Source organism: Miniopterus natalensis, chromosome 17 (assembly GCF_054644295.1).
Source record: "Miniopterus natalensis isolate mMinNat1 chromosome 17, mMinNat1.hap1, whole genome shotgun sequence".
NCBI classification, from domain to species: domain Eukaryota; kingdom Metazoa; phylum Chordata; class Mammalia; order Chiroptera; family Miniopteridae; genus Miniopterus; species Miniopterus natalensis.
In genome coordinates this window covers 17,447,871-17,472,549 of record NC_142097.1, presented here as the reverse complement: position 1 = coordinate 17,472,549, position 24,679 = coordinate 17,447,871, and the positions used below count along the sequence as shown (strand labels likewise).

The window sequence follows — 24,679 nt, the reverse complement described above, 5'->3', positions numbered from 1 at the left end:
CTAAACTTTTGAAATCCCCAAAACCAAAATACCACATTCATGCCTTTATTGGGCCTCTCATTTCAGAGAAGTTGGGGAGAGCTGCATTGTCACGCGTACTTAAGGTGTCCCCAGCTCCCCCTCTGCCTCCCCCACACTGTTCTCTCTCCATATTGTCAGAACACTGAGCCATCGGGAAGATTCCGGGGCAGAAGAGAAAAGCCACTTAAAGGCGCTGTAACTGCGGAGCCGGAAGCCGCCTCTGCTGGCCTTTTAGATTTTTATCCTGCTGAGAAACTGCCCCCTGCCCTTTCGCCTCCTGCTGGGACCTTCTAAGCCACTTCCTTTTGCTTCACCTCTGATATCTGGAGGCTCAAAATATAACAGGGCCTGGCTTTGGTTAGACGGTTTTCTGTCTGGGGGCCACTCAGGAAACACTGAAATTATGGGAAGGAGGAGAGTTTATCCCCAATCCAGGCGCTTTATATCCTGTCTCTTTAAGCTTGTCTTTTGAGGTGGTGGCATCTGTTTTATAAATAAGGCTCAGAGAGGTACAGTGACTTGTCCTCTGTCACATAACTGGTCCCTGTTCCATGCAGGTGGGGCCTTTGGCTCTCAGGCCACTGAGGAAGGCTCTGCACTTGCTTTGGTTTGGGCAATAGGCTGGCATTGTAAGAAGGATGGTCTCTCATTCAGGACAGAGTTTGGGGGAGGAGCACATCACTCTTCCCTGGAACTCCCTGCCCCCTGGCAGGATGACAGCGCTCAGCAGGCCTGAGGGAAGCGGTCACAGCAGACCCTGTGCCCTACTGGCTTTCGCAGAAGAGCATCTGCCTTGTGTAAACTCTTCTTTGACTTTCTCCAGCCCCACTTGGACTGAGCTCTGGCCTCGGCTAAGTTCTGTCTGGTCCTGCCTCACACTCATCCTTTCTGCTTTCTAAACGGGGCTTATTTACCTTTCTCCCCCTGACCCCAAGTAACTTTAAAGCCAGAGAGATTTTGTGTAATGGCTGACATCCCTCGTGTGGGAGATTGGGAGGTGGCTTTACATGTACCTCTTTCTGAGCAGGCAGGGACGGGCGTTTCAGTCACAGCATCTGGCCCCTGTTCCCAAGGGCATCAGGGTACACGGAGTCCTGGGTTTGGCGTTAGAAGACAGCTTTGACCTTCATGCAGTCATGCTTATGTCAGGTCACCCATGTCCCACACGCCTACCTGCCAGTCAGCATTCAGTCCAAGCAGAGCTTTGGTTAGAAATCACCCCCCTCCACTCTTTTGCTTGACAGATGAGGAAACTGAGGCTTAAAGAAGTTGCGTGTCCAGGGCCGCACAGCAAATTGGAATCTGAGTAGAGGTGGAACTTGGGCCCTGGATTTCGGCCCTTAGTCCAGGACTCCTATGATAACAGATATGGGGACTTCCCGAACTCAGGGACTCCCTCTGGGAATTCCTCTCTGTTCCCTCACCCGAGCCCTTGCCCAGCCTGAGGGTGGAGGCGCTGGTTAAAGCCTGATGGAGACTCCAGATCACACGGGTCCTATATGACTTGATACAGATGGTCTCATCGTGCCGTATATATTCCTGGCACCCACCCCCACTCATGCCCCCCTCCACGCGTCACACTTCACCTAAGTCTAAATGGGATTAAGTGAGGGGATCTGGGTAAGGCGTCCAGCTCAGTGCCTTGCCCAGGTGGGTGCTGAGTCGTCGTCACTCATCTCCCCTCCCCCTGACGCGTGCCTCGCTGTCTTCCAGGGCATGGGCTATCTGCATGCCAAGGGCATCGTGCACAAAGATCTCAAATCCAAGAATGTCTTCTACGACAATGGCAAAGTGGTCATCACGGACTTCGGACTGTTCGGGATGTCTGGCGTGGTCCGAGAGGGACGGTGAGTTGGCCGTGGGCACCTGGGATGCTGGGTGGCCTGAGTCCAGCTGGGGTCTGGGCACTCCTGCTGTCTGTGGCTGAGGAGCAGCCCTCCCTGCAGGAAAGGCCAGGTTTGCTTTGGCCCTGCCTTTGTGGTTCTGGTTCAGAATGCGATTCAGGTGATGTGCAGGTCCCTCGTACACTTGATTCCCAGACTGACCAACCCCATGGAGGCGGGGTCCCCTTACTCACATTTACCAACGTGGGCAGAGGACCAGGGTTCAAGTTCAAGGAGGAGCGTCAGGTGTTATTTCCCCAAATCTTGAAGGGGAGGGGGGGAGAAAGGCTCCTCCCCTAGCATCTGGGGGACGGACCCCCCGGAGGCAGAGTGGCAGCTGGGGTGGAGAGCCAGCTCCAGGCCAGATCATGAGATGCACAGGCCGGTCTGATTTCCAGCTGCACAGAGATGTGTCTCCCGGGGCCGAGAACAAGGCACCTTCCAATGCAGCTCCCTGCCAGTACCCCTCCCTGCCTGGGTGTCTCTCTCCTGTAACATTCCCCAAAGCGCCGGTGCCTTTGCGAGTGCAGGCTCGGCGTGCTGCCTCCCTGCGCCCTGTGGGTGGCGCGCCAGCCCCGGGGCTGATGTGTGCCAGGCAAGCCTCTCTGCTGCCCACTGAAAGGCCTTGTGTCCTTTTGCTCCAACTTGGCCTCCAGGCGTGAGAACCAGCTGAAGCTGTCACACGACTGGCTGTGCTACTTGGCTCCTGAGATCGTCCGCGAGATGACCCCTGGGAAAGAAGAGGATCAGCTGCCATTCTCCAAAGCTGCTGACGTCTATGCGTTTGGGTGAGGAGGCCCCTCCCCCTGGGGCTCGGAGGCCAAGTGTGGCCAAAAAGAGGGCCCTGCTGGCCATCGGGGGCAAGGGAGGCGTGCTTGGAGCCCTGGCTCTGCTGCTGGTTGGGTGAGTGACCACATTGTTGACCTTCCCTTTCCCTACCTGTAAAATGGGAGAGTAATGGCACCTCCCCGGTAGGGTTGTCTCACCCGTTGCCCCATGAGGACGCTTACCAGAGCTAAGAACTGTCCCTTTGGGAGTACCGGGGCACCCTGCCAGCAGCCTCTAGTGCCCCATGAAACTGACCAAAAGAAAAATAGCGAATACAGGGCAGGGCAAAAGGAGGTTTGCAGTTGTGAGTACACAAAACAGGTTATTCTTGTATTATTCTTTATTGGTTATTGTATTATTTTCCATACAAATAACTGTAAACATACTTTTGCCCCACCCTGTATAATGTGAGCCAGATATATAAAGTTTTCTCTTAGCCACATTAAAAAGGAAAACAAGTGAAATCAGTTTCAATCATATATTTTATTTAATTCAATATATCCAAAGTATTATTTCAACATGTAATCAAAAATTAAAATTTAAGGAGGTATTTTACCATACAGAGTTTTCAAATTCTGGTGTGTCTTTTACACCTCAGTTCCACTCTCCACATGTGAGTTGCTCAGTGGCCCTCACATTGGACATTGTGGCTCTAACAGCGAAGGTCCCCGTCCAGATAAGTCAGGAAAGGCTAGAGGACTCGCAGAGGCTGAGTGAGGCCTCACCCTGTAATCTCCTTCCCTCAGCAGTGGTCTCTTCCTCCCCTGACCTTATCATTTCTGAGCACTTAGGTGTGCCAGGCACTGGGCTTGGCATTTTTGTTGCTCCTCCAACAACCTTGGACGTAGACGTCAGCCCCCCTGAATTGACAGTTATACCAGGATCTGCTCAGAGCCTGGACTGCCTCAGACTTCCCAGCACAGCGGGGCCACAGATCCTCTAGTACCTGGGAGAGCCTCCAGGACACTGTCAGAGCCTTTCCTGAAGCCTGATGGTAAAGAAGGCTGGAGAAGGATCCTGGAGCCTCTGGCTGGGCTCCGGGCATTGTGGCAGCAGGACCCCTGGGTGTGAGCTGGGCTGAGCAGCAGTCCGGGAGCTCACGCTGCACGGATGGTCTCCACAGGACCGTTTGGTATGAGCTGCAAGCAAGAGACTGGCCCTTTAAGAACCAAGCCGCAGAGGCCTTGATCTGGCAGATCGGAAGTGGAGAGGGAATGAAGCGTGTCCTGGCCTCCGTCAGCCTGGGGAAGGAAGTCACCGTGAGTAGCCACCTGTTCTAGGAGAGGGAAGAAGGGCTAGGGGGCAGGGCGTGGGCACATGACATGGCAGCACTTGATTCACAAACCTGAGCAGTGGGACCAGGAGGCAGATGTGTGCCAGGCAGGCCTCTCCGCTACTGGCTAAAGGCCTGTGTCCTTTTATTATCTCACTGTTAACCTTTGTCTTTAAAACAAAAACAAACAAACAAAACTGGTGTGGCTCAGTTGATTGAGTGTCACAGTGTCCCATGCACTAAAAGGTCACCCATTTGATTCCTGGTCAGGGGTCAGGACACATGCCCTGGTTGCGGGTTCAGTCCCCAGAAGGGGGCCAAATAGTTGTTTCTCTCTCACATCAATGTTTCTTTCTCTTTCTCTCCCTGCCCATCTTTCTAAAATCAATAAAAACATTTTTTTTAAAAAGACAAAGAAACATCTTTAATTAAAAAAAAAAAAAAGTGTGGCCTGGCTGGTGTTGCTCAGTTGTTGAGCATCGACCTAGGATACAGGAGATCACAGTTCGATTCCCAGTCAGGCCACATGCCCGGGTTGTGGGCTCGATCCCCAGCAGGGGGTGTGCAGGAGGAAGCAGCTGATCAATGACTCTCTCATCATTAATGTTTCTCTCTCTTTCTCCCTTCCTCTCTCTCCGAAGTCAATAAAAATATATTTAAAAAAAAAAACAAGACTGGAAGGAAATAAAGATAATGGTTTTAATTGAATTATAAGACAAAAAGATAGTAAAGCCCCGTATGTTAACAAGGAAAGAAGATAAAACAAAAAGATCACTGCACAAAATACAAATGGTGGCGTTATGCTGCGGGTATCAATTCTCTCACCATAATATTTTCCTCTACTATTCAAGAACCAGTTGAAGTTTCTGCAGTAAATTTGTTTTTAAAAACCAAATTGTAATACAGTTGCTGACCTCACGTTTTACATACATTTAATGGTTTCTCTGCAGTTTGTAAGTCTCCTTGCCCAGACACAGTGATATATAATAAGAGAACGTGAAGGTCGATTTTTCTAGTGCAGTCCCTGATAACCATGTGATAACCATGAATCAGGACTGGAGCAAATAGGTGTCAGCCTGCATGTTAATGAGTAACTCCAGCAGGTATCTGGGCGGCATAGCAATGGAAGAGTCTGGAGGGAAACATCCGGTGTTTGTCTAGGTTAAGAGTTTCTTTTTTTTTTCTTTTATTGATTTGGCAGAGAGAAACATGGATTTGTTGTTCCACTTATTTATGTATTCATTGGTTGCTTCTTGTATGTATTGGGACAATGCTCTAACCAACTGAGCTACCTGACCAGGGCAAAGAGTTTCCTGTTGAAGTCATGAACATGTTGGCAGGGTCACCACCCACAAACTCTGGGACAGGCAGAGCAATTGATTTAGCTTCCTCCCAGATCTTAATAGAGCTGAATATTTTGCTCCTTTGACTGGTAGCCAGCAGCTCGGGCATTTTAGAAAGTCTCATTTATGACGTGCATTTGGTGTATTTTATTCTCCAGTAGTACATGTCATCTGGCTGAAGTGTAAAATAGTTGCACAGATATGCTCCTCAAGAGTCACACGAAAATGCTCGTCTATAGCACCAGCACCAGGCTCTTCTTTGGCCAACCGATACTACTTCATCTGGGGTTTGGGGAAAGGGGTGAATCCCCAGTGCTCTTGGGTTCACACTTCTTGGCTTCATGGGCCAGAGCCACCTTTGCCATGGCACAGCCTTGGGTACCTTAGGAGGGGAGGGGAGGGATGGGCTCAAGTGTAGAATTTGGGTCCCTGCCAGTTAGGCAGCTTAGAGAGCAGCTGAAGTAGCTAACTGCCTTCTAGTCATTTTGTTGTTGTTTTTAATTTTTAAAATATATGTCTTTAACAAAACCACAATCATAACATGTAGCTGATTTTTTTTTAATCGTGACTTTTTTCCCACATGGAATTTTATTATGCTTGTTATCTCAAATCATTGACAGGTCCTTGTTTTAAAGCCTGTCTGCCCTTCTGTCCTGTGGCTGCACAGGCCTCTCTATTATCGGGCATTTAGGTTATTTCTAGTGTTACCTGTTGCAATAAAGTTATTAAAATAAACCAGAATACATGTGTATGTTTATTTTACCTGAAAAAAAAATAAAATTCTTAGCAAGTTGCCCTCCTAGCCGTGATCTATTCTCTCTCTGAACACTTAGTCTTGGAGTAGAGAGTGTTAAGTACTGTCCTCAGGATCTGGGGGACCTGGGGAATGAAGGCTTGAAGCAGAGCCCAGAGCTCAGAGGCTGCAGGGGAGTTGGGGCTCAGCGATGGCTGCAGGTCAGAATCACCCAGGAGCTTTTTCAAAAGAGCCTGGGCCTCTGCCACAGAACACAATTTTATTGGCCTGAGTAATAGTTAATTTTTTTATTTTTTAAATAACGCTCCTCAAGTAATTTTACTACACAGCCAGTGTCCTAAACTAATTAAAAGGATTACTTTTCATTCACTATAGGGTCAGTTGCACTATTTTTTTAAAATATGTCTTTACTGATTTGAGAAAGAGAGGGAGGGAGAGAGAATAGATAAAAGAGAACCAGGGATTGGCTGCCTCCTACGCACCCCCTACTGGGGATCAAGCCCGAAACCAAGGCATGTGCCCTGACTGGGAATTGAACCGGTCACCTCTTGGTGCATGGGTCGACGCTCTAACCAACTGAGCCACATCAGCCAGGGCCACAACTTCTTTCGTCTTGTGTCTTCCTGTTTCTTTATTGGCACTCTAACAAAATGACAGCGAAACCTAAAGAAGCGACCTCCTGGGGGACGCATAGAAGATCGCCTCGGAGTCCTTGCATTCCTAAAGAGGTCTTTGTTCTCTCGCCAGAAATAGGAATCTCAGTCCGCAACAGTTTTCCCTTAGAACATACAGACTTTTCTCTGCCGTGTGCCACGTGTCCGGTGCACCTTTGAGAAATCTGGAATCCGTCTAATTCTCAGCCTTTTGTAGATGCCCTGTTTTATTCTCTTTGCAAACACCTAGGATCTCTTTATCCCTGTTAGTGAAATTTCATTAAAATATGCCTGAGAATATAGGTATATTACAGTTGACCCTTGAACAACTCGGGGACCTGGGGTTCCAACCTCCTGCACAGTCAAATCCTTGTATGACTAGTGAGTCCTCTGCACACACACATTCCCAGCCACAGAGTTGACCCTTGAACAATGTGGGCTTGAACTGCGTGGGTCAGTTGCAAAACAAAATTTATATTTTAACTAGATGCACACAGTTCACACCCACTGTGTTCAGGGGTCACCTGTGGTTCTTCTCTTTTTCAGTACAGTCCCTTTATTGGGCTCTGGCAGCTGAAGATTCCTGATTACCTCACGTTTCAGAGACATTTTCTTTTTTTGTGACTTTTATAGTTTCCTGCCCTATGGTTTCTTAGTTTTCTCTGTAGAAACTTCCACCAGACAGAATTTGGTCCTTAGTGTCTTTTACCTTCTTTCCCATTTCCCATTCCTACTTCTTGGGTCCACAATCCAGGGAATTTCCTTGGTGTTATTTTCTAGTACTTCTACCTAAGGTTTTATTTTGAAAGTTGCATTATTAATTGCAAGCACTTTTTCACTTCATCAATTCTTTTTTAATTGCACCCTGGACTTGCTTTATGGATAGAGGAGCTCCTTCACGCACACACACGCCTGCACACACACGTACCGTTTTCTCCAGTCAGAGTTCTGGCCCGTTTATCTTGGGTTTCGTTTTCCTGACAAGACGGGCAAGCCCGTGGGGCCCAGTCATAGTGACTAATAAGCACCTGAGCTGCCGAGTCTAAGAGGACGGACACTTTCTGCTCCGTCACCTGGGCACGTCAGCCTGATCGTGTGTTCAGGCCTGTTTCCCTCAGGGAGTTCTCTCTCACCGAAAGGCTGAGGGGTGTGCTGTGTTCATTCGTGGATCCTGAGAGGAGACAGCAAACTGCCACAGTGAGCCCGGCTCTACTTTGGGGACACTCAGGACCACTGTGCTGTCCACTCTCACCTGCTGCCTCGTACTTGGTCCTTGCCACTCCAGCCCCCATTCCTGTAACACTGGGCTCCCGCCTGTCGTAGCCCCGCCCTGCACACATTCAGAGCATCTTGCATTTCACCTGTCACCACACTGCCTTCCACTTTCCATTCTAAAAATTGGTGGCTTCGTTGCTAATGTCTCTTCTATGGCCTGTTACTCAACTTTGTTACTGTTCCAGGGAGGCCTAAGAAGGAAGGAGGGGAGATGGGCTCGTGGGTTTCATTTTGAACAGGAAGCTTGAGAGCTCTCCTGAAATCCAGTGATTTCTCAGCCCTATTCCAGCAGTGGCCAGAGGTGTCAATGTCAGCAGGATGCTCAGGGACCACCAGCGGGGGTATTTGAGAGCACCGAGGGGACCCTGTACGGAGGGCCCCAGCTGCACCTGGCCCCTCTCAGCCAGCTCACACCCACTAACCCTGCCTCTGCTCGCAGGAGATCCTGTCTGCCTGCTGGGCTTTCGACCTGCAGGAGAGGCCCAGCTTCACCCTGCTGATGGACATGCTAGAGAAACTGCCCAAGCTGAACCGGCGGCTCTCCCATCCCGGGCACTTCTGGAAGTCTGCTGAGTAAGTACCCCTTCAGTGGCCAGACCCGCCAGCCAAGCCTTGGTGGCCTCATGCGGGGTCTTAGAGGGCACCGCCTGCCCTGCGTGCCCAGGGCTGTGGGGAATACTCAAAGCAAAGTTAGCCAGAGGTGCCTCATCCCTCCCCAGTGACACCAGGGTCTCATTTACCATGTTTATTTCAGAGACTTCTTTTGACAGGGGAATGTCTCTAGTTGTCCTCTGTGAAAACTTCCGTATCACTGTCCTCACATAAGTGCTCAGGCTGGGCCCAGGCAGAAGAGTCTGCCCAGGACAGGGCCAGTTGGAATCAGAGCATCTTGGAGACAGAGCATCGCCAAAACCAGCAGAGTGGCCGTGGCTTAAAATGTTTCAGACTCAACACAGAGCTTTCTAGTCCCCATACCAGCCGCCTGCTATGGGGACCACGTGGCCTGGGTTTCTGTGGGACTTTGGTGCCAGCAGCCTGTCCCGCTTCTGTTTAATCACACTGTCCTGTGCACCCAGTGGAAACCTGTCATCACCGGGTTCCATCTCATTCCCTTTCTCCTTTGTCCCTCTGGCCCCCTCTGCCAGACACTCAGAAACAGACCCTGCGCTGCCACAGACGCTGAGAATCTGGGGAAGCCCATCCGCGTTGCAGGCCTGTTTCCAGAGCTTTAACAAGGGGGTTGGGCACGATTGTGGGGTACAACATTTGTAAAAGGGAAATGTTTTAGGCTTTTCACGCTAAGAGGGAAATCGAGTTGCAGCTCCTATCGCTGGGATTGGGGTGCTCCCAGCCGCAGTGTGGAGCAGTGACACCACCACAGACAGTCTCTGTCCCAGCGACTCAGCACAGCTGTCAGGTGTGGGAGCAAGCTGGCCTTGCTCCAATCAGACTCTATTCATGGCACCGAAATGTGAATTTCATGGAATTCCTACAAGTCATGAAATAGTCTTTTGGTTTTCACCCCAACCATTCAGAAAGGTAAAATCATTCTTAGCTTGTGAATGGCACAGAAACAGGTGGCAGCCACATGTGGCTGGACCCCTGGACAGGATAAATGGTTTTAAACTTTTTTTTAAGGCAAAGAGCACTTTCTGAAGGAGAAATCTCACACAGCCCTAATACAGAAACAGATAAGGTGGAGCTGCTCTTGATGGAGCGGGGGCAAGAGCCTGTCTGCCCCACACCCAAGGTAGTTCCTGAGGCACCAGCTGCTGTACATGGGTGTGGAGCACCTGCAGCCACGTCACTGAGCTCCTGGAGCTCACGCTTGCCCAGGGGTGTGGTGGCGGCACACCTGTTATTCTAGAGAGGGACAGGTGGTAAATATATGAGGCTTAGGGGTCTCTGTCACCTGTTCTTTGTTGTTTTTTTAAACAACTCTTTAAAATAGTCAAAACCTTTTTGTGGTCAGATTTGGCTTACACATAGTTTGCTGGCCCCTGTCTTGAAGACAAACCAGGCCAGCTTCAAGTTGCGGGGGAGGGGAGGCCCAGAATGGGTTGTCTGACCAGAGGCTGCAAGTAGGAGAACTTTGCCAATTTGGCCAGTTGCAGGGATTGTCTGGAGGAGTGAAAATTTGTGGTTAGGGAATTTGTGCTCAAGATGGGTCCGAGTCCAGTACACATGGGGGTCACAGAATGTGACCATTAGAGCTGTGGGTTTTACCCAGCCATTGCTGAGTCCCTCCTACACACCTAGGAGACAGAAGGCCAAGGCCGGGCATCGGCTGGCCAGGAGATAACAGTCTACTTGGGGATAAAGACAAGCAGACATACACTGTATGTCTACGCAGCAGGACTCTGTCTTGTCACCTCTGTACTCCCCACCCCTATCACAGTCCCAGGAACATAGCAGTTGCTCAGTAAACGTTTGATGGGTGAGTGAGTGAATGAGGGGATGATTACAATATGCTGGCTGCTATGACAAAGCACAGCCTCTATGGGAGCAGGGATGGGCCCTCTGCTCACCCAGGGAGCTTGAGGAAGGGTCTCCAGCAGAGGAGTCATTGGAGCTGGGCTTTGAACAGAAGCTGGGGCTTCTCCTGGACTTGCAAGAAGTTCAAGGGTCTGGCTTGTCAGACCTTGGGCAACTCATTGAACAGCCTGGGCCATGATTTTCTCACCTGCAAAAGAGAAAGCTGTGCTGGGTGACTGCCGCATTCAGGAGATGGTTCCAGGTTCCCTAAAGACCCTATAGGGCCCCCCCCCCCCGGTCTCAATTCACTGATGGAAACTGGGTCACAGATGGGGGCCGTTGCTGGCCGTCGTGATAAGCTTTAAGCCTCTAAGGACAAGAACACCGGCACCCCTGCACGAGCCTGTCAGAGCTTTCTGTTCATGACTTTTACTTCGACACATTCAGCCTCTAATTCTCATTTTCTTTTTCTTTTCCATCGGTTTTGTTGCTTTTGTATTTTCGGGGGGTGGCTGATGCGATGGCCTGTCCTGTCGTCTCCCCCTCTCCCTGCCATCTCCTCCACCTGGGGCCACACTGGGGCCTGACTCCATCACCTGCTGGACTTCGCTCTTTCCACACCTGGCAAAACCATCTCCCAGTCGCTGGCGGAGCCGATACTACGGGAAAGGACGTTACGGTCACCCTGATTTTAAGAACTCCTGTCCAGCTCTGGAGGAATAGTGTGTCTTCTGATATTTCCCCCATTCTCTGCCTGTTTGCAGCCCCTCCCTCCCCTGGCCCTTGGCACATCCTGCTTCCTATTCTGCCTGTATCCACCCACCTCATCTTCGTGTGTCTTTTTCTCAGAAACCAAAGTGATGTTTTTGCAGCTGAAATGGCCACCAGCAGGGGCTCTGCAGGCTTGTATTTGTCTCACTGGGCTGAGAGCAGACCCCCAGCATGTGGCAGGGCCTCTGTCCACACACTGGCAGATGATGGCTTGTGCCTGGGTGGGGGAGAACTGGGATCGTCTGACTCCCCAGAGTGCCCTCTGGCCAGAGCTTAAAGATGGGAATGCAGTGAGCAGAAATAGTGAGCTCCGAGGTCTATTTCAGTAGTCAAGGGCTGAGGGGCAGAGGCCCATTGACCAACCTCTGTATAAGATCCTGCGACGGCCCAGGGCAGCTCCAGAAATGTTCTTTGTGCCAGGTGCCCTTCCCTGCTTGCTCTGCTGCCAAGCCTGGGATGGAACAGGGGCATCCCTTTCTCTCTGCAAGGAAAGAGGGTCCCCTGCCCCAGACCTGGCCAGGCCTTGGCCTCTGCCCCCGCCCCCCTGGGGCCCGGTTCTCACACTGCTCTCCCCTTCTCTTTCCTCCCATAGGTTGTAGGCCTGGCTGCCTCGCATGTGCCTGGGGCTTTCTTCCTCCTAATCGTCACTCAGCACCAAGACTTCTGCTCAAACGCAAACTGAGATGCCGCACTAACCCGGGGGACGCCATCTCTGCTGCCCCAATCCTCTCTCCTGAGACCTCTTCTTTTGCTTTGTTTGTTTTTAAAACTGGCCCCCTCCCTTTCCCTGTCTTTGTGTACCTGAATAACTGATCTCCACAGAGGATTCCCTAACACATCCCCGCAGAACTGACTCCCTGGACGCAACTGCATTCTCTCTAGCTCTTCCCCTGCGGGTGGCATCGTGTTTTGTTTGGGTGATCCTGCCTCGTACTAACAGCTCAGTGCAGTCCATGCCCTCCCCCAACCCTGCCAACCTGCACGTTGCCAGCCCAGCACCACGTTGGCCTCCCAGTGTCTGGGTCCCATGTACGTGGGGAGGGGTTTTGCTTGGCTGTTAACCTGTAGGGATCTTGTCCAACAAGAAGTGGGGTGATTTCAGAGCTGCGCAGGGCCAGTCCCCTCTGCAGGGCTGGCACTGGTGGACTCCATAAGTTCTGTTGCCATAAAATACATCAGCTTGGAAGGACTGTGTACTCAGCAGCACACTCAGGAATGTCATCCTAAAGCAAGGGGGGAGCCTGTCTCCAAACAGTTTTACTAAGGAAAACAAAGCTCCTGCCCACCCCCACCCTCAATGTTACATCCTTTATATCTGCTCAGTGCAGACGGCAAGTACAGGACCCTGAGTCAGCTCATCAAGAGTGTGGCTGACAGGGCACCCAAAGTCACTGCACTGGTCACCAAACAGATTCCTGTGCCCCCAAGACCTGAACCCAGGTTCCTGGAGGCAGGCCCAGGGAACCTGCACTTCAGCCAGCTTCCCAGGTGGCCCTGATGTGCTCCAGTGTTGGAGGATCACTTCTAAAAGGAGCAGGTGATGTCACTGTCAGTTCCAGGGGTCAGGTTTCTCTTCTCCCAATTCCACTTGGAGCAAGAGCTTTCCTGGGCTGCTCTTGAGAAGGCAGTCCCGACGGGCCCACAGCAGTTCCTGGGCATGCCGGGGACTGGCGCTTGTGAGCTGAACAAGCCCCTGCGTCCAGGAGGAGGGCGTGCCAAGGCTTAGGTCCCCACCCAGGTGGGACCGGGAGCAGCACTGCCACGGCTGCACCGCCCCTGGCCGTGGAATCATTCTCACTTCCTAGCGGGCTGGGTCCTCTGCTAAGCTTCTGGGACTGGCCCGCTCCTTAGCTAATGTTACCCTACTTCTGATTGAGACCGGCGGGGCTGTAACCCTTGTCTTTGTTCCTCTGCAGCATTAACAGCAGCAAAGTTGTACCCCGGTTTGAAAGGTTTGGCTTGGGAGTCCTGGAGTCCAGTAATCCAAAGATGTAGCCAGCCGTGCAGTTTTCCTGCCGATTTCCTCCTTTCTTAAATGTGTTTCTAAAACATCCAAACACCACAACAAAAAGCAGCACTCGTCGGATCGTCAGCCACGCTCCTGTGCGCCCCAAGCCAGGAGCGTGAGTCCCCAGTTCAGACTGTTCACAGAAACGCTTGGGTCTCGGAGATGGAGACGCACCTGCTGTTTCTTAAAGTGACATCACCAACCAAACCTGTCCCAACGGGCGGCAAATGTTTACATGTATGTTTCTGCGGAGTGAGCTCAATGTTTTACAATAGGTAATAATAAAAACGGGCTGTGCAGAGGTGCCCTGGCACACTCCGCTCGGACAGCGGAGGTGGCGTCCCCTCTGGAGAGCCCCGAAGGCAGTGAGCCTGCGCTGGGCCAGAAGGAAGAAAAGCTTCGTGGTTGTGGATGTTCTCAGGGTAGGACGGGGGGACCACAGATTTGACCTGGCCTCTGCTTTAGCCCTAAGCCCTGTCAGCGGGGAAGCTCCCTCTGTAGGGTCTCCCCTTGTCCCAACAGGAGAACACTGTCCCTTCCTCCTCCTGCAGAGGGAACCCTGGCTAGGAACCGAGCTGGATTAGGAGGGTCGAAGGTTGCCAGTTCCCAAAGATCTGGGTTCACCTCTGACCCTGCAGTTCATCCCATACCAGCCAGAGACAGGTAAAATCCAAGTAACATCTGCACTGCTCCAGTGGTTCCTAACCAGGGTTTCCACCTTCTGTGGAGATGTTTCCTTCATGAAGCCCCCAAGGAGGCACCCAGGAGATGGGACTCGAGGCCAGTCCCTGACCGACATCTGACCCCAGAGCTAAGGCTGTGTACACCACGGAGGCTCCGTGAGAACAAGGAAGGTGCGGAGGAGAGAGTAGCAGCAGTGGATCCCTGAACCCACTCTCCCAGCCACAGGGTGCCCTGGCCCGACCTTAGAAACCCATCGGTCATCCCAAGGTTCTGGACTGCCTGTCTCTCCCACTCCCCCAGTCCTGTTGAAACCCCTCAGCCCCCTCCTTGCTCTTCTGCTGTCCATGTCCAGGGCTAAGATGGGAGGCATGTGCCCCCCCTTTCATTTAGAGCCACCCAGCAAGCCCCCCTTCTCGTGTCCAGAGCCTTCCCCAGCACTAAGGCCTCCATTTGAACCAGAAGGAAGGGCCAGATTGGGAAAGCCGGCGAGGGGAGAGCGTCCTGCCGGTCTTCATTTGAAGCTGCCGCCTAAAGAGAAAAGTTCCAAGTGGCAAAGAAGCCCTTCAGCGGGTGTTATGTGCTGTTGGGGCTCCAAAGCCAAAAATGACCAAGTGGGATAGGAGTGGCCATGTGGTTGGATTCAGACCCAGAACCTGTGTCCATGCTCTGAGCCAAGATGGGGGGGCATGTGGTCCCCCCACCCCTTTCATTCAGATGCACCTAGCAAAGCTCCCGACCTTCAGAGCCCTCCCCAGCCTGGCCAGAATGTCATGTGAAACAGGCGTCTGCCCGGAAGCTGCGGCTGTGCTCCCCTCGGGGCCGGGCCCGCGCCCTTGGCCGAGCGGCCCTCGGAGAGCACGGCCGTGAGGCAGCCAGCGCAGGCTCCCCGGCTCCCGCTGCCCGGCCGCGCTCCAGACACGGGCGCTTCCCCTTTCCAGTTAGGACGGCAGCTGGGAACCAGTGGGTTCAGCTCCACGTAGGTCTGTTCTCTGGGACTGTTCTCCCCATCATGCCCTTGGCCTCCCCCGTCAGTCCCCTACGTGGTCACCCCCACCCAGACCACGCAGTGTGGCTCCATCTTCGCCTCTGAACCCACGGCCATGCTAGTGAGCAAGTCGGGCTCGACACCTCCCCAGCCCTGACTCCCAGCCCACAGAGAGCCAATCGAAGTTTTGTTTTTTCTCGTGAGTGTCACGCTCATGTGTCAGTTCAAGAGGCTTTCGTTGAGCAACTACTATGTCTTGTGCAATTGCTGGGGGCCTGGTGATAGGAGTGGGCACAGTCTCCGCTCTTAGGGAACTGACGATTTGCCAGGAACCCCAAGAGTGTAGCTGAGGGCCTGGTGGACACTCCCTCCTCTCCAAGGCCCTGGGCAGCCTCCCCGCTCATAGCCTGAGCCTCTGCACATCCTGTCGTTTAAGAGAAACACCTGAGGAAACACCCCTGCTCCCGTGGTCCCCTTCTCCCCCTCTATTTACGTGACTGTGAATGAGGTTAGGAAGAAGAGCTGCCCTCTGTGTGCTCTCCTGTCTGCCTTGGAAACACATGAAGGACGGCAGATACTGTGAAATCAGCCTCCTGGCCAACTGTGAAGGGGATGGAGAAGCTGGGAGGGACTCCTTGGTGAGAGCTCTGGGGGCTGCAGAGGTCCCCCTGGGGTCAGAGTGGAGCCCAAGCATTGGCCCTTCAGCGCCCCCCAGTTCCCAGCCTCACCTCCAAAGCCCTAGGGTCTGTGTCCCTGCTGCCTTTAGCCACCCGAGTCGCAGCCATTGGGTCTCCAGCCAACTTGAGGTCTTGAATCCTAGCGAGTTCCCTGTTCATCATGAGCTCTGTGTAGCAAAGTTGACCTCTCCGTGTCACCAACTCAAAGACACATGCAGGGCCCTGGAATCTCTGCCCCCCTCCCGGCATTTCCTGTGATCTCGGAGGGGAGGGGGACCCCTGGAAGCCTGTGTTCTGTGTTGATTTGGGGGCCAGGTGGAGACATAAATGTGAAGCCGAATAGGGAGCTGATTTCATCTGAGCAAACCCAGCGTCTCCTGTGGCCACAGGGCACACACTTGCTATTTTGAATGTGATGTAAAGTTTGTACAGTAAAAGTTTTTATATTTTCTATCAACTGCATTTGTCTTCCAGAAGTGCTATTAATTTAAATTAAAATGATTAGTATTAACAAATGTGCTGTATCACTTTTTGCCACGGGCGAGAACACACTCTCTGCCGGGCCAAACCTGGGTATCTGGAGTTTGAATAAAACTGTATGTACCAAGGTGACTGGGGCTTGTGTCTGCTTGGTCAGTCGGGTGAGTGTGGGGGCTGCTCAGGTGGCTGGCAGGGAGAACAGGAATGCAGGGGGCAGGGTGGATTGGGCAAGCCTTCCATGACAATGTGGAAGGAAGGCCTGAGTCACGGAGGAAGTGGCCTAGGATTTTCCATATTTCTGGAACATCACAGCTACCACTGTCTGCAGCTGGGCCCATTATAATGGCTGCAGGGAGGGGACTGAGGAGCAGCCGCCACTTGTGGAAAGAACTGTAGGAGTTAAGTGGGTGAGAACCGCTGAGAGAGATGGCTGCCAACAATGATAAAATCATCTTAGGTTGCATTACTAGAAGTAGAATGTCTAGAAATAAGGGAGGTGAAAGCCTCACACTGTTATGTGTTGGTCAGATTCCTTGGGAACAGGGTCTAGTTCTGGGCACACACCAGGAGGCCAGAGCAAAGCAACAGACAGACCATCATTGAGTGTTTACTATGTGGCAGGGCCACGCAAGGTGCTTTACATGTATTCTCTCATTTTGTATCAAGCGAGTTGCCTGAGACAAGTATCACCCTCATTTACAGAAGGAGAAGCTGGGTCAGGAGGTGAAGTAACCTGCTCAGGGTCATCCAACCAGCGAGTGAAGGAGCAGCCTGGACTTGAAGCCACACCTGGCTGACTCAGTGTGTGCTCTTGCTTCGACATCCGGACTCCTATAAGATAATGGGCCACTTCATGGAAAATACCATTTCATTCCACATTGCAGTCCTCTCAGGAAGTCCCTGGATAGAAAAGAGAATGGACTTACTGTTTCTTCCTGCTCCGCAGAGCAGCCTCCATCTCCCATTCCCTGCCACCCCTCTGGAACAGGCCCTGGATAAGACTGTTGACAGGACCCAAAGCCGAGCCTGTCACTCTGGGCTTCCCACTCCTCAGGCACAGAAAATATTGTTCAAAATTAAGCCAGAAGTCTGGTTCTGGCAGAGCCCTCCTCAGCCCTGGGGGCACAGAGCACAGAGCCACATTCCCTGCGACAAATGTTGGGGTCCATGAAAGGAAGCCCATTCCATGAAAAGGCGTCTGAGAGCTGAGGCAGGGTGGTGAAGTGGTTAGCAGCGCAGGTTGTCCTATTGCCTCAACAAGGAGAATGTGGTAGGAGTGGCGCTGCGTGACTTCTGGGGCCAGGTTATAGTTACAGAGTGGCTTCCACTCTCAGGCAGAGGTGAGCTCTCCCCACCTCGCTCTGCCCAAGTTCAGATGTGTTAGATAAATGTCATTGTTCGAAGCTACTAAGTTTTAGTATAGTTTTACGAAATAATAGATAACCAGAACATGGACTAGATGAATCAGCCCTGGTGATGTCAACTCAGCAAGTCCGAAGCTGGTTGCTGGCTGCTCAGGTGAGTCACTAGCACCAAAATAGAGGGAGGGGGCACTGGGGGTGTGGGGAGCATGCAGACCTAGGGGCCAGGCTGACCTGGGTTTTTTTTCCTGGTTCTGTTGCTCGTTATATGTGTGGCCCTGGGCGCTTCTCTGCTTTTTAGATTCACCAAATATTCAGCCGGCAAAGGCTGCCAGGAGCTTGACCAAAGATGACGGATATAAAATCCTCCGCCCAGTGCCAGGCAGAGAGCAATCTGGTGTCAGTAAATCCTGTTGCTTTCCTGGGAAGTGTTTACAGAGAACCAAGAGGGACTTTGTTCCCTGAAAGCACAGGATAGGGAAGGAAGAAAGAAGGGGAGCCGCTGAGAGGAAGGGCAGGGACCGCTGTCAGGGGCTACAGCCAAACCAGGTCTCATCTGCATCTGGCGAACACCACTGGCTATAATCACATTATCAACCAGCTTCCCAGCTGGTTTGGAAACTGAGCCCAGAGGGGGTTCACCCAGAAGTTGAACTTTAAGGCCCTTCACTGCGTGGCAATGGGTTTGCGGGGACAGGGTGTTTGTAACATTCAATGACCTGCTTAACACCACCGTCCCCTTCCCTCCATCACACCTCCCCTTGAGAAGGACAGTGTTGGAGAGGCCACATGCATTTTGGGGATCTGGCTAAGGGGAATGGAATTGGGCATATAGTTATTTTAAGTTTGATGGGATATGTTTGTGTGATTCATAGCCACTTACATGAATAATTCAGCTATTTTCAGCTGTCCCAGCTTAGAAAGGGCTTTGAAACATTCCTACTGCCCCAAATGCCAACTCATCTGGGTCCAGAGACAAACATACAGGGCCAGAGGTGTGTCACAAAGGAGCGTGTCCACAGTGCCTGGTACCCAAAGTGTGCGGGCGGTGGAGTAGCGGGCCAGTGGAACGGCAGAATGATCTTTCTACTTTCTCTGTAGAAAATGTGTCAGATCTTCATCGCGCGAAGAAGCAGAGTATGCGGCAAAAACGGAGGAAAGTTTATAGCACCAGGAAATTAATTAATAAAAGATTTCTTTTCCTGGATTCTATGATGTTTGGGGTATTTGTCAACTGCTGTGGTCCAAAGTTTGTGTCCTTTTAAAATTCACATGACAACCTTCACCCATTATGGTCATGACATAAATGTCATAAAGTTTGCTTTTAAAATAAATACAGGAAGCCCGGCCGGGTGTGGCTCAGCAGTTGAGTATCAACCTAGGATCCAGGAGATTGTGGTTCGGTTCCCGGTCAGGGCACATGCCCGGGTTTCGGGCTCGATCCCCAGTCAGGGGTGTGCAGGAGGCAGCCGATCAATGACTCTCTCATCATTGATGTTTTTATCTCTCTCCCTCTCCTTCCTCTCTGAAATCAATAAAGATATATTTTTAAAAAAACAAAAACAAAAAACCTACACGGGGTGTTTGTTGAAAATGCAGGTATCCGGCTCTGGCAGGTTTTGCTCAGTGGTTAGAGTTTGGCCCATGCACTGAAGGGTTGCGGGTTTGATTTTCCGTCAAGGGCACATACATGGTTTGCAGGTTCTATCCCCAGCCCGGGTGGGGGCATGTGCTGGAAGCAACCAATTGATGTGTCTCTCTCACATCCATGTTTCTTTCTCTCTCTCCTCCCTCCCTCCCTTCCACTCCCTCTAAAAATCAATGGGAAAATATCCTCCAGTGAGGATTAACAACAACAACAAAATGCAGTGTCCACCTCACCCCCACACCACCCAATCCCAGGCTCTGGGAAAGCTTCTTGGCTCCCCAAGGTTAGTATCACTATGCTAAGGGTTTCTCCCCTACCCCCAGTGCTGGGCATTCTTGCTTGCACTCTCCCTTTCCCACCCCTTCACTTTACATGAAAATAGTTGATTTCAGGGGATGTCCGGAGCTCTGAATAATTTCAGTTCCTTCTCATCAAGCTGAGGCCTGAGCAGCCAGGCTCTGCTAAGGAGAGTTCAGCTGGAGAAAGGGGTGAGAAGGGCCTGGGGGCCAAATTAGGGAGAAGCCTGCAACCCTGCCCTCCACGGTCCCCTCTCTGCCTCATACAGGGGTCCCCATCTCCTTCTCCTTCCATGCCAAGCTTCCTCCCTCCTCCCCCATATTTTCCAAAGTAGTTTCGATTCCCGCAGGTAGAAAGGAGTGGCTTCAGATAGCAGGCCCTGTGGGGAGGTCAGGCCTGGGATGCAGGTGGAGCTCTTTCCTGAGTTCCCCGGGTCACGCCCAGGAAGCCTGGGTAACTGTTGATTTGCTCTCAACAAAACCCTGGGGCCCGAGCCATGAGAGCTAGAGGAGGAACTTCACTGAGGCAATAGAAACGTTTTGCTGATGGAGAGTGATCTTCACACAGCGTGTCGATGCTCCTTGAAATTTCCAGGGTAGCCGGGGGGCCAGCCCTGGGCCTGGAGGCGGCCTGTCCAGGCTGGATGATGATTCTGGGGCCTCTCGGTGATACATGTGTCACTGTCTTCACCGTCCCTCCTGCTGACATACAGCAGGGTCTGGTTTTTGCTTTTTCTCAATTTTGAAATACACACGGAGTTGAGTCCCTTGGGTCTATCTCAAGCTATTTTTTTAGAAATCGAGGTGTGCTGCCCTAACCGGTTTTGCTCAGTGGTTAGAGCGTCAGCCCACAGAATGAAGGGTCCCAGGTTTGATTCCAGCCAAGGGCACGTCCCTTGGTTGCAGGCCCAATCCCTGGCCCCAGTGTGGGAGGCATGCACAAGGCAACCATGTGTCTCTCTCATATCAATGTTCCTCTCTCCCTCCCTCCCTCCCTTCCACTCTCTCTGAAAAGCAATGAAAAAATATCCTCTGGTGAGGATTTAAAAACAAAACAAAACAAAGAAATTAAGGTGTACTTCACGTAAGTGTATAGTTTGGTGAGTTTTGACAAGTTTCTACACCCAAGTAACCCATGCCCTTATCAAGAAAGAGAACATCGGAGCTGAGGCAGCCCAGCCTAGGCTCTCCTATTGCGTCTGTGCTAAGCCCTTTCTTGTTTTACTGTGCCCAGCTTTAATAAATGTTCCCTCACAGTCAAAAATAAATTTAAAAAAGAAAGAAAAGAAAAGAAAAGAAAAGAAAAGAAAAGAAAAGAAAAGAGGGGAGGGGAGGGGAGGGGAGGGGAGGGGAGGGGAGGGGAGGGGAGGGGAGGGGAGGGGAGGGGAGGGGAGGGGAGGGGAGGGGAGGGGAGGGGAGGGGAGGGAGAACATTACAATCACCCCAGAGAGATCCCTCTGGCCCCTCCCCAGGCAACCCCTGCTCCTCTCAGTGGCAACCACTGTTTGATTTCTTTCACCATAGATTCATATAAACGAAAGCATTCAGGGTGTACATTGTGCATTTGCCATCTTTTTCTTAGCACAGTATCTTTGCGACTTCTCTATATTGTGATTACCGGTAGCTTTTATTATTGTATAGTATCCTATTATTGTATGGTTAGACTTTGTGTTCACACACAAGCCTTTGTGTGGAGGTGTGACTTTGTTCACTTGGAGTAAATACCTAGAAGTAAAGTTTCTAGGTCATAAAGAAGGTATATTTAATTTTATGAGGAACTACCGGAACAATTTCCAATGTGGTTTGCACTTTACACTCTTGCTGACAGTCAAGTGGACGTTCTGGTTGCTCCATATTTCTGAGAACAATTAGCGTTGTCTGTCTTTATAATTGTACCTATTTTAGCAGGTTGATGAACAGAAGTTTTTAATTTTGATGAAGTCCATTTTATCTTTTTCTTTTCTTTTATAGTACCTTTCGGGTTCTGTTCAAGACGGCTTTGCCTATACTCAGGTTCCAGATATCCTCCTATAATTTTTTTCTAAAAGATTTATAGTTTTAGGTTTTCCATTGACATCTATGATCCATTTCTAGTTTATTTTTTGTGTATGGCGTGAGGTATAGATCAAGGTATATTTTTTCCATATGCACAGCTAATGTGTCTAACACCATTTGCTAAGAAGGATTTCCTTTCCACATTGAGTTGCTTTGGTGCCTTTGTTGAAAAGCAATTGACCAAATAAGTGTGGGTCTGCTTCAGGACTTTCTATTCTGTCTGATCTATTTGTCTATCTTTACAACAATACCTTACTGTCCTGATTATGCTGGTGTTGGGAAGGGGAAAATTCCCCCCTTCACCTCTTGGTTCTTAATTGTTGCCAGAGGAAATAAGATTCTTCCATGGTATCACAGGAAATGCATTTCAGGGATACACAAATAGGAGGATTTGGCAAGATTTATTGGGGTGAAAACAAAGGAAGGGCTTAGATGATGTCTCATCCATGACCAGGTGGCTCAGCTCCATCTTGCTGCAGAAGTCCAGCCTCTGGGGCTGCAGGCCCAGGAGCCACCCAGCCCAGGAGCAGGGCTGCTGTGCCATTACCCCAGCACCCAAAGCTCTGGTGCTCCAGCACGGTCCCATCCTGCACGTCAGCTTGTGAGGCTGCTGGGGGGCGGGGAGAATGCCTTGGACCTTTGATTACATTTCCTTGGGTTTGGGAAAGGGTATGATTTCTTTCAAACTATCCAATCCCTTTCCTGGATCTTCCTGGGTTTCATGCCCTTATCCTACTTGGTTCTTTTCCCAGATTTTCCCAGACTAGGCTTCTCCCCTTGATGGTCACTATTTTGGCTCCTACTGTACATGCCTCACAATTTTGCTTTGTCATCTGGCTTCTACTGCACATGCCTCAGCAGAGGAATTTCCCACTTACAGTTTATCCCTCCCCCAGTTAATCTAGAGGAATCTGCCTGTTGTTCCCTGGGGGCACTGGAAAGCCGGTCTTTCCTGCCTAATTAGATGTTTAGTATTTTTAAGGAACTGCCATGCTGTTTTGTTCCACAGGTCTATTGGCTAGAAATGGCCTGGGGCACTCACCCAGCCCCATCCTACCTGTGCTGAGCCCCCACAGACATTTCCCCAACCAGAGTCAATGTTGCAGCTGAACCCGGCCCTTGTGGTTCTTATTGAGATTGCAAAATGCACCTCAGCAGCAGTCCTCCAGGAACTGTGAAAACACAAGGGTTATTACTGACAAGTCCTGGAGGCTACACAGCATGCCTGGGGCCATGCAGCAAAGTGGGGGGGGCACGGGGAGGGGAATCAGGGACCTGGGGTTCTGCCTTTACTGGGTTCCAAGCGGGTGACTAGGTGGGAGTTAGGGTTCAAGAAGACAAAGTGAGGACACTCATCTAGGTTACCCAAGGCTTTCTACAATGGTAACTTAATGGGTGGGAGCAGCCTGAATGCTTATTTGTTTAGCTATTACTTGGCTGGCAATATGTTTATTTGAAATGGATTATCTTTGAAACAGATGCCTAATGTCAGGCACTTACATTACAATAAAAAAGCTAATGCCAGGCACTTACACTGCATTTTTCATAGCAGCTCTCCTTCCCCGTTTCACATGCCCACTAACCGTGTACAAGGGCTGTTTCTCCACATCCTTGCCAACACTTGTCATTTTCAGGTTTTTGATAGTGGCCACCCTAAGGGATACGACGTGGCAGACTCACATGGTCTCCAGAGCTGAGAACAAATAGAGAGCCTGGATTAGTGCCTGGGATTTTGAATAATAGAGCTCTGAGAAGGAACTTTGCCTAGGGCCACCCCTTGCCTCCTTAAGACTGGAGCTGGGTGCTGGGGGAGGCCATCGTGACTGCATGGTGATGGTACCAAGCTGCTGAGGTCAACCATGCCCTGGCACTGTGTCTGGAGGATGCTTCCCTACTGTCTTAAATTAAGCTGAGAACGCCCCGCCCTGCAGAGTGGGAGCAGAGGGCCCTGGGGCTGTCCTCTGAGCTGGACTCGCTGTGGCTCACCTCCAAAGCACCCAGTGATGTCTATGTTCTTGTTTGGACACGCTGGGCTCCAGGAGCTTTGTTTTTTCCCCCACAGTACTTTGTTGAGATAGTGCTTACAAAACATTTCCAGCTTCCAGAAGACTCCTTCGTGGCCCCCCACCCCAGCCTGTGCCCTCCGAGGTTCATTGTTCAGTCTGAGGTTCACTGATGTTTCCTGTATCACAGTTCTGTTGGGGACAGAAACGTTGAGTGTGATTGTGAAAGGGGGGAGGGGACCTATTAGAAATGGGACCATAGTTATTTAATGATTACTGACCTTACTAACTAAAGGTAAGTTTTCCTACAGACCCTGGGAAACGAGGGTGTGCTACAAGAAGAAAAAGAGAGGTGTAAAAAGATGAGACCCTTTGGGGCCTGGATGGATCCGTTGCTCAGAAAAGAAAATAAATTTTGAGAACAAAGGACAGGATGCACTTTGATTTGGTTGCTGTGCCTGGAGCCTGACCCCACTCTGGGAGTTTGCCTCAGGAATGTTTCTTCTTTCTCTGGTGCACACTTGTGCTGTTTCCAGTTTAGAGCTATGGTGAGAAAGCTGTCATGAACAGATGCGTACCTTTTCATCTCTCTCGAATTGTTTTCCAAAGTTGTATTATTTACACTCCAATCTGCAAGGAAGTCAGTCTGCAGATTCTGGTGCATGTAGACAAGGTTCCAGAAGGAGGAGTGGTACAGACACATGTGTGACCCTGGGGCACCTTCTACCCACTGGTGCCTATATGGCCCTTAACTGCTCATTCAGGCTTGACTGGTAGCACATTTGTTATCTCGCTAGCACATTGCAGGGACCTGCTTAACTTTACATAAGTTTATTGCAACAGCTCCTCTCCTCTCCTCCCTACTTCCCTGACCCAGCCTATCCTGCTAGTCTCTGTTCATTCATTTCCCTTAACTAGGTGCTGAAGCCAGTTAAAGGCAGTTTATTTAACATGTTGCCCTGACCTTCCCATGGCTTGGAATGTTCCATTATGTCCACGACTTCTCTCCCCATGCCAAAGCCCAGAAAGAAAAGGGAGAGAGGAGAAGAGAGGGAGGAGAGAGGAAAGAGAGAAATTCACAGAAAGGGGACTCAGAAGCTCCCAGGGGACCACTATAACCGGGGATATCATAACCTCCATGATGAGGTTTTACATGTGTAAAACACTTCTTTCTACATGGGGATGTTTTCATATGAGGAATCGAAT

At 50.9% G+C, this 24,679-nt stretch overlaps 1 protein-coding gene across 1 annotated transcript in view; it reads left to right on the top strand.

Moving 5' to 3' along the window:
* Positions 1–14,251, top strand: part of KSR1 (kinase suppressor of ras 1) — a 141,685-nt gene extending 127,434 nt beyond the window's left edge. The window contains exons 15-20 of the mRNA XM_087826024.1: positions 1,735–1,868; positions 2,561–2,692; positions 3,856–3,991; positions 8,470–8,603; positions 11,147–11,227; positions 13,193–14,251. Of these exons, the coding sequence (XP_087682150.1) occupies positions 1,735–1,868; positions 2,561–2,692; positions 3,856–3,991; positions 8,470–8,603; positions 11,147–11,227; positions 13,193–13,271 (696 nt within the window). The 3' untranslated portion in view covers positions 13,272–14,251. The remainder of the gene's footprint in view (positions 1–1,734; positions 1,869–2,560; positions 2,693–3,855; positions 3,992–8,469; positions 8,604–11,146; positions 11,228–13,192) is intronic.
* Positions 14,252–24,679: the final 10,428 nt, after the last annotated feature.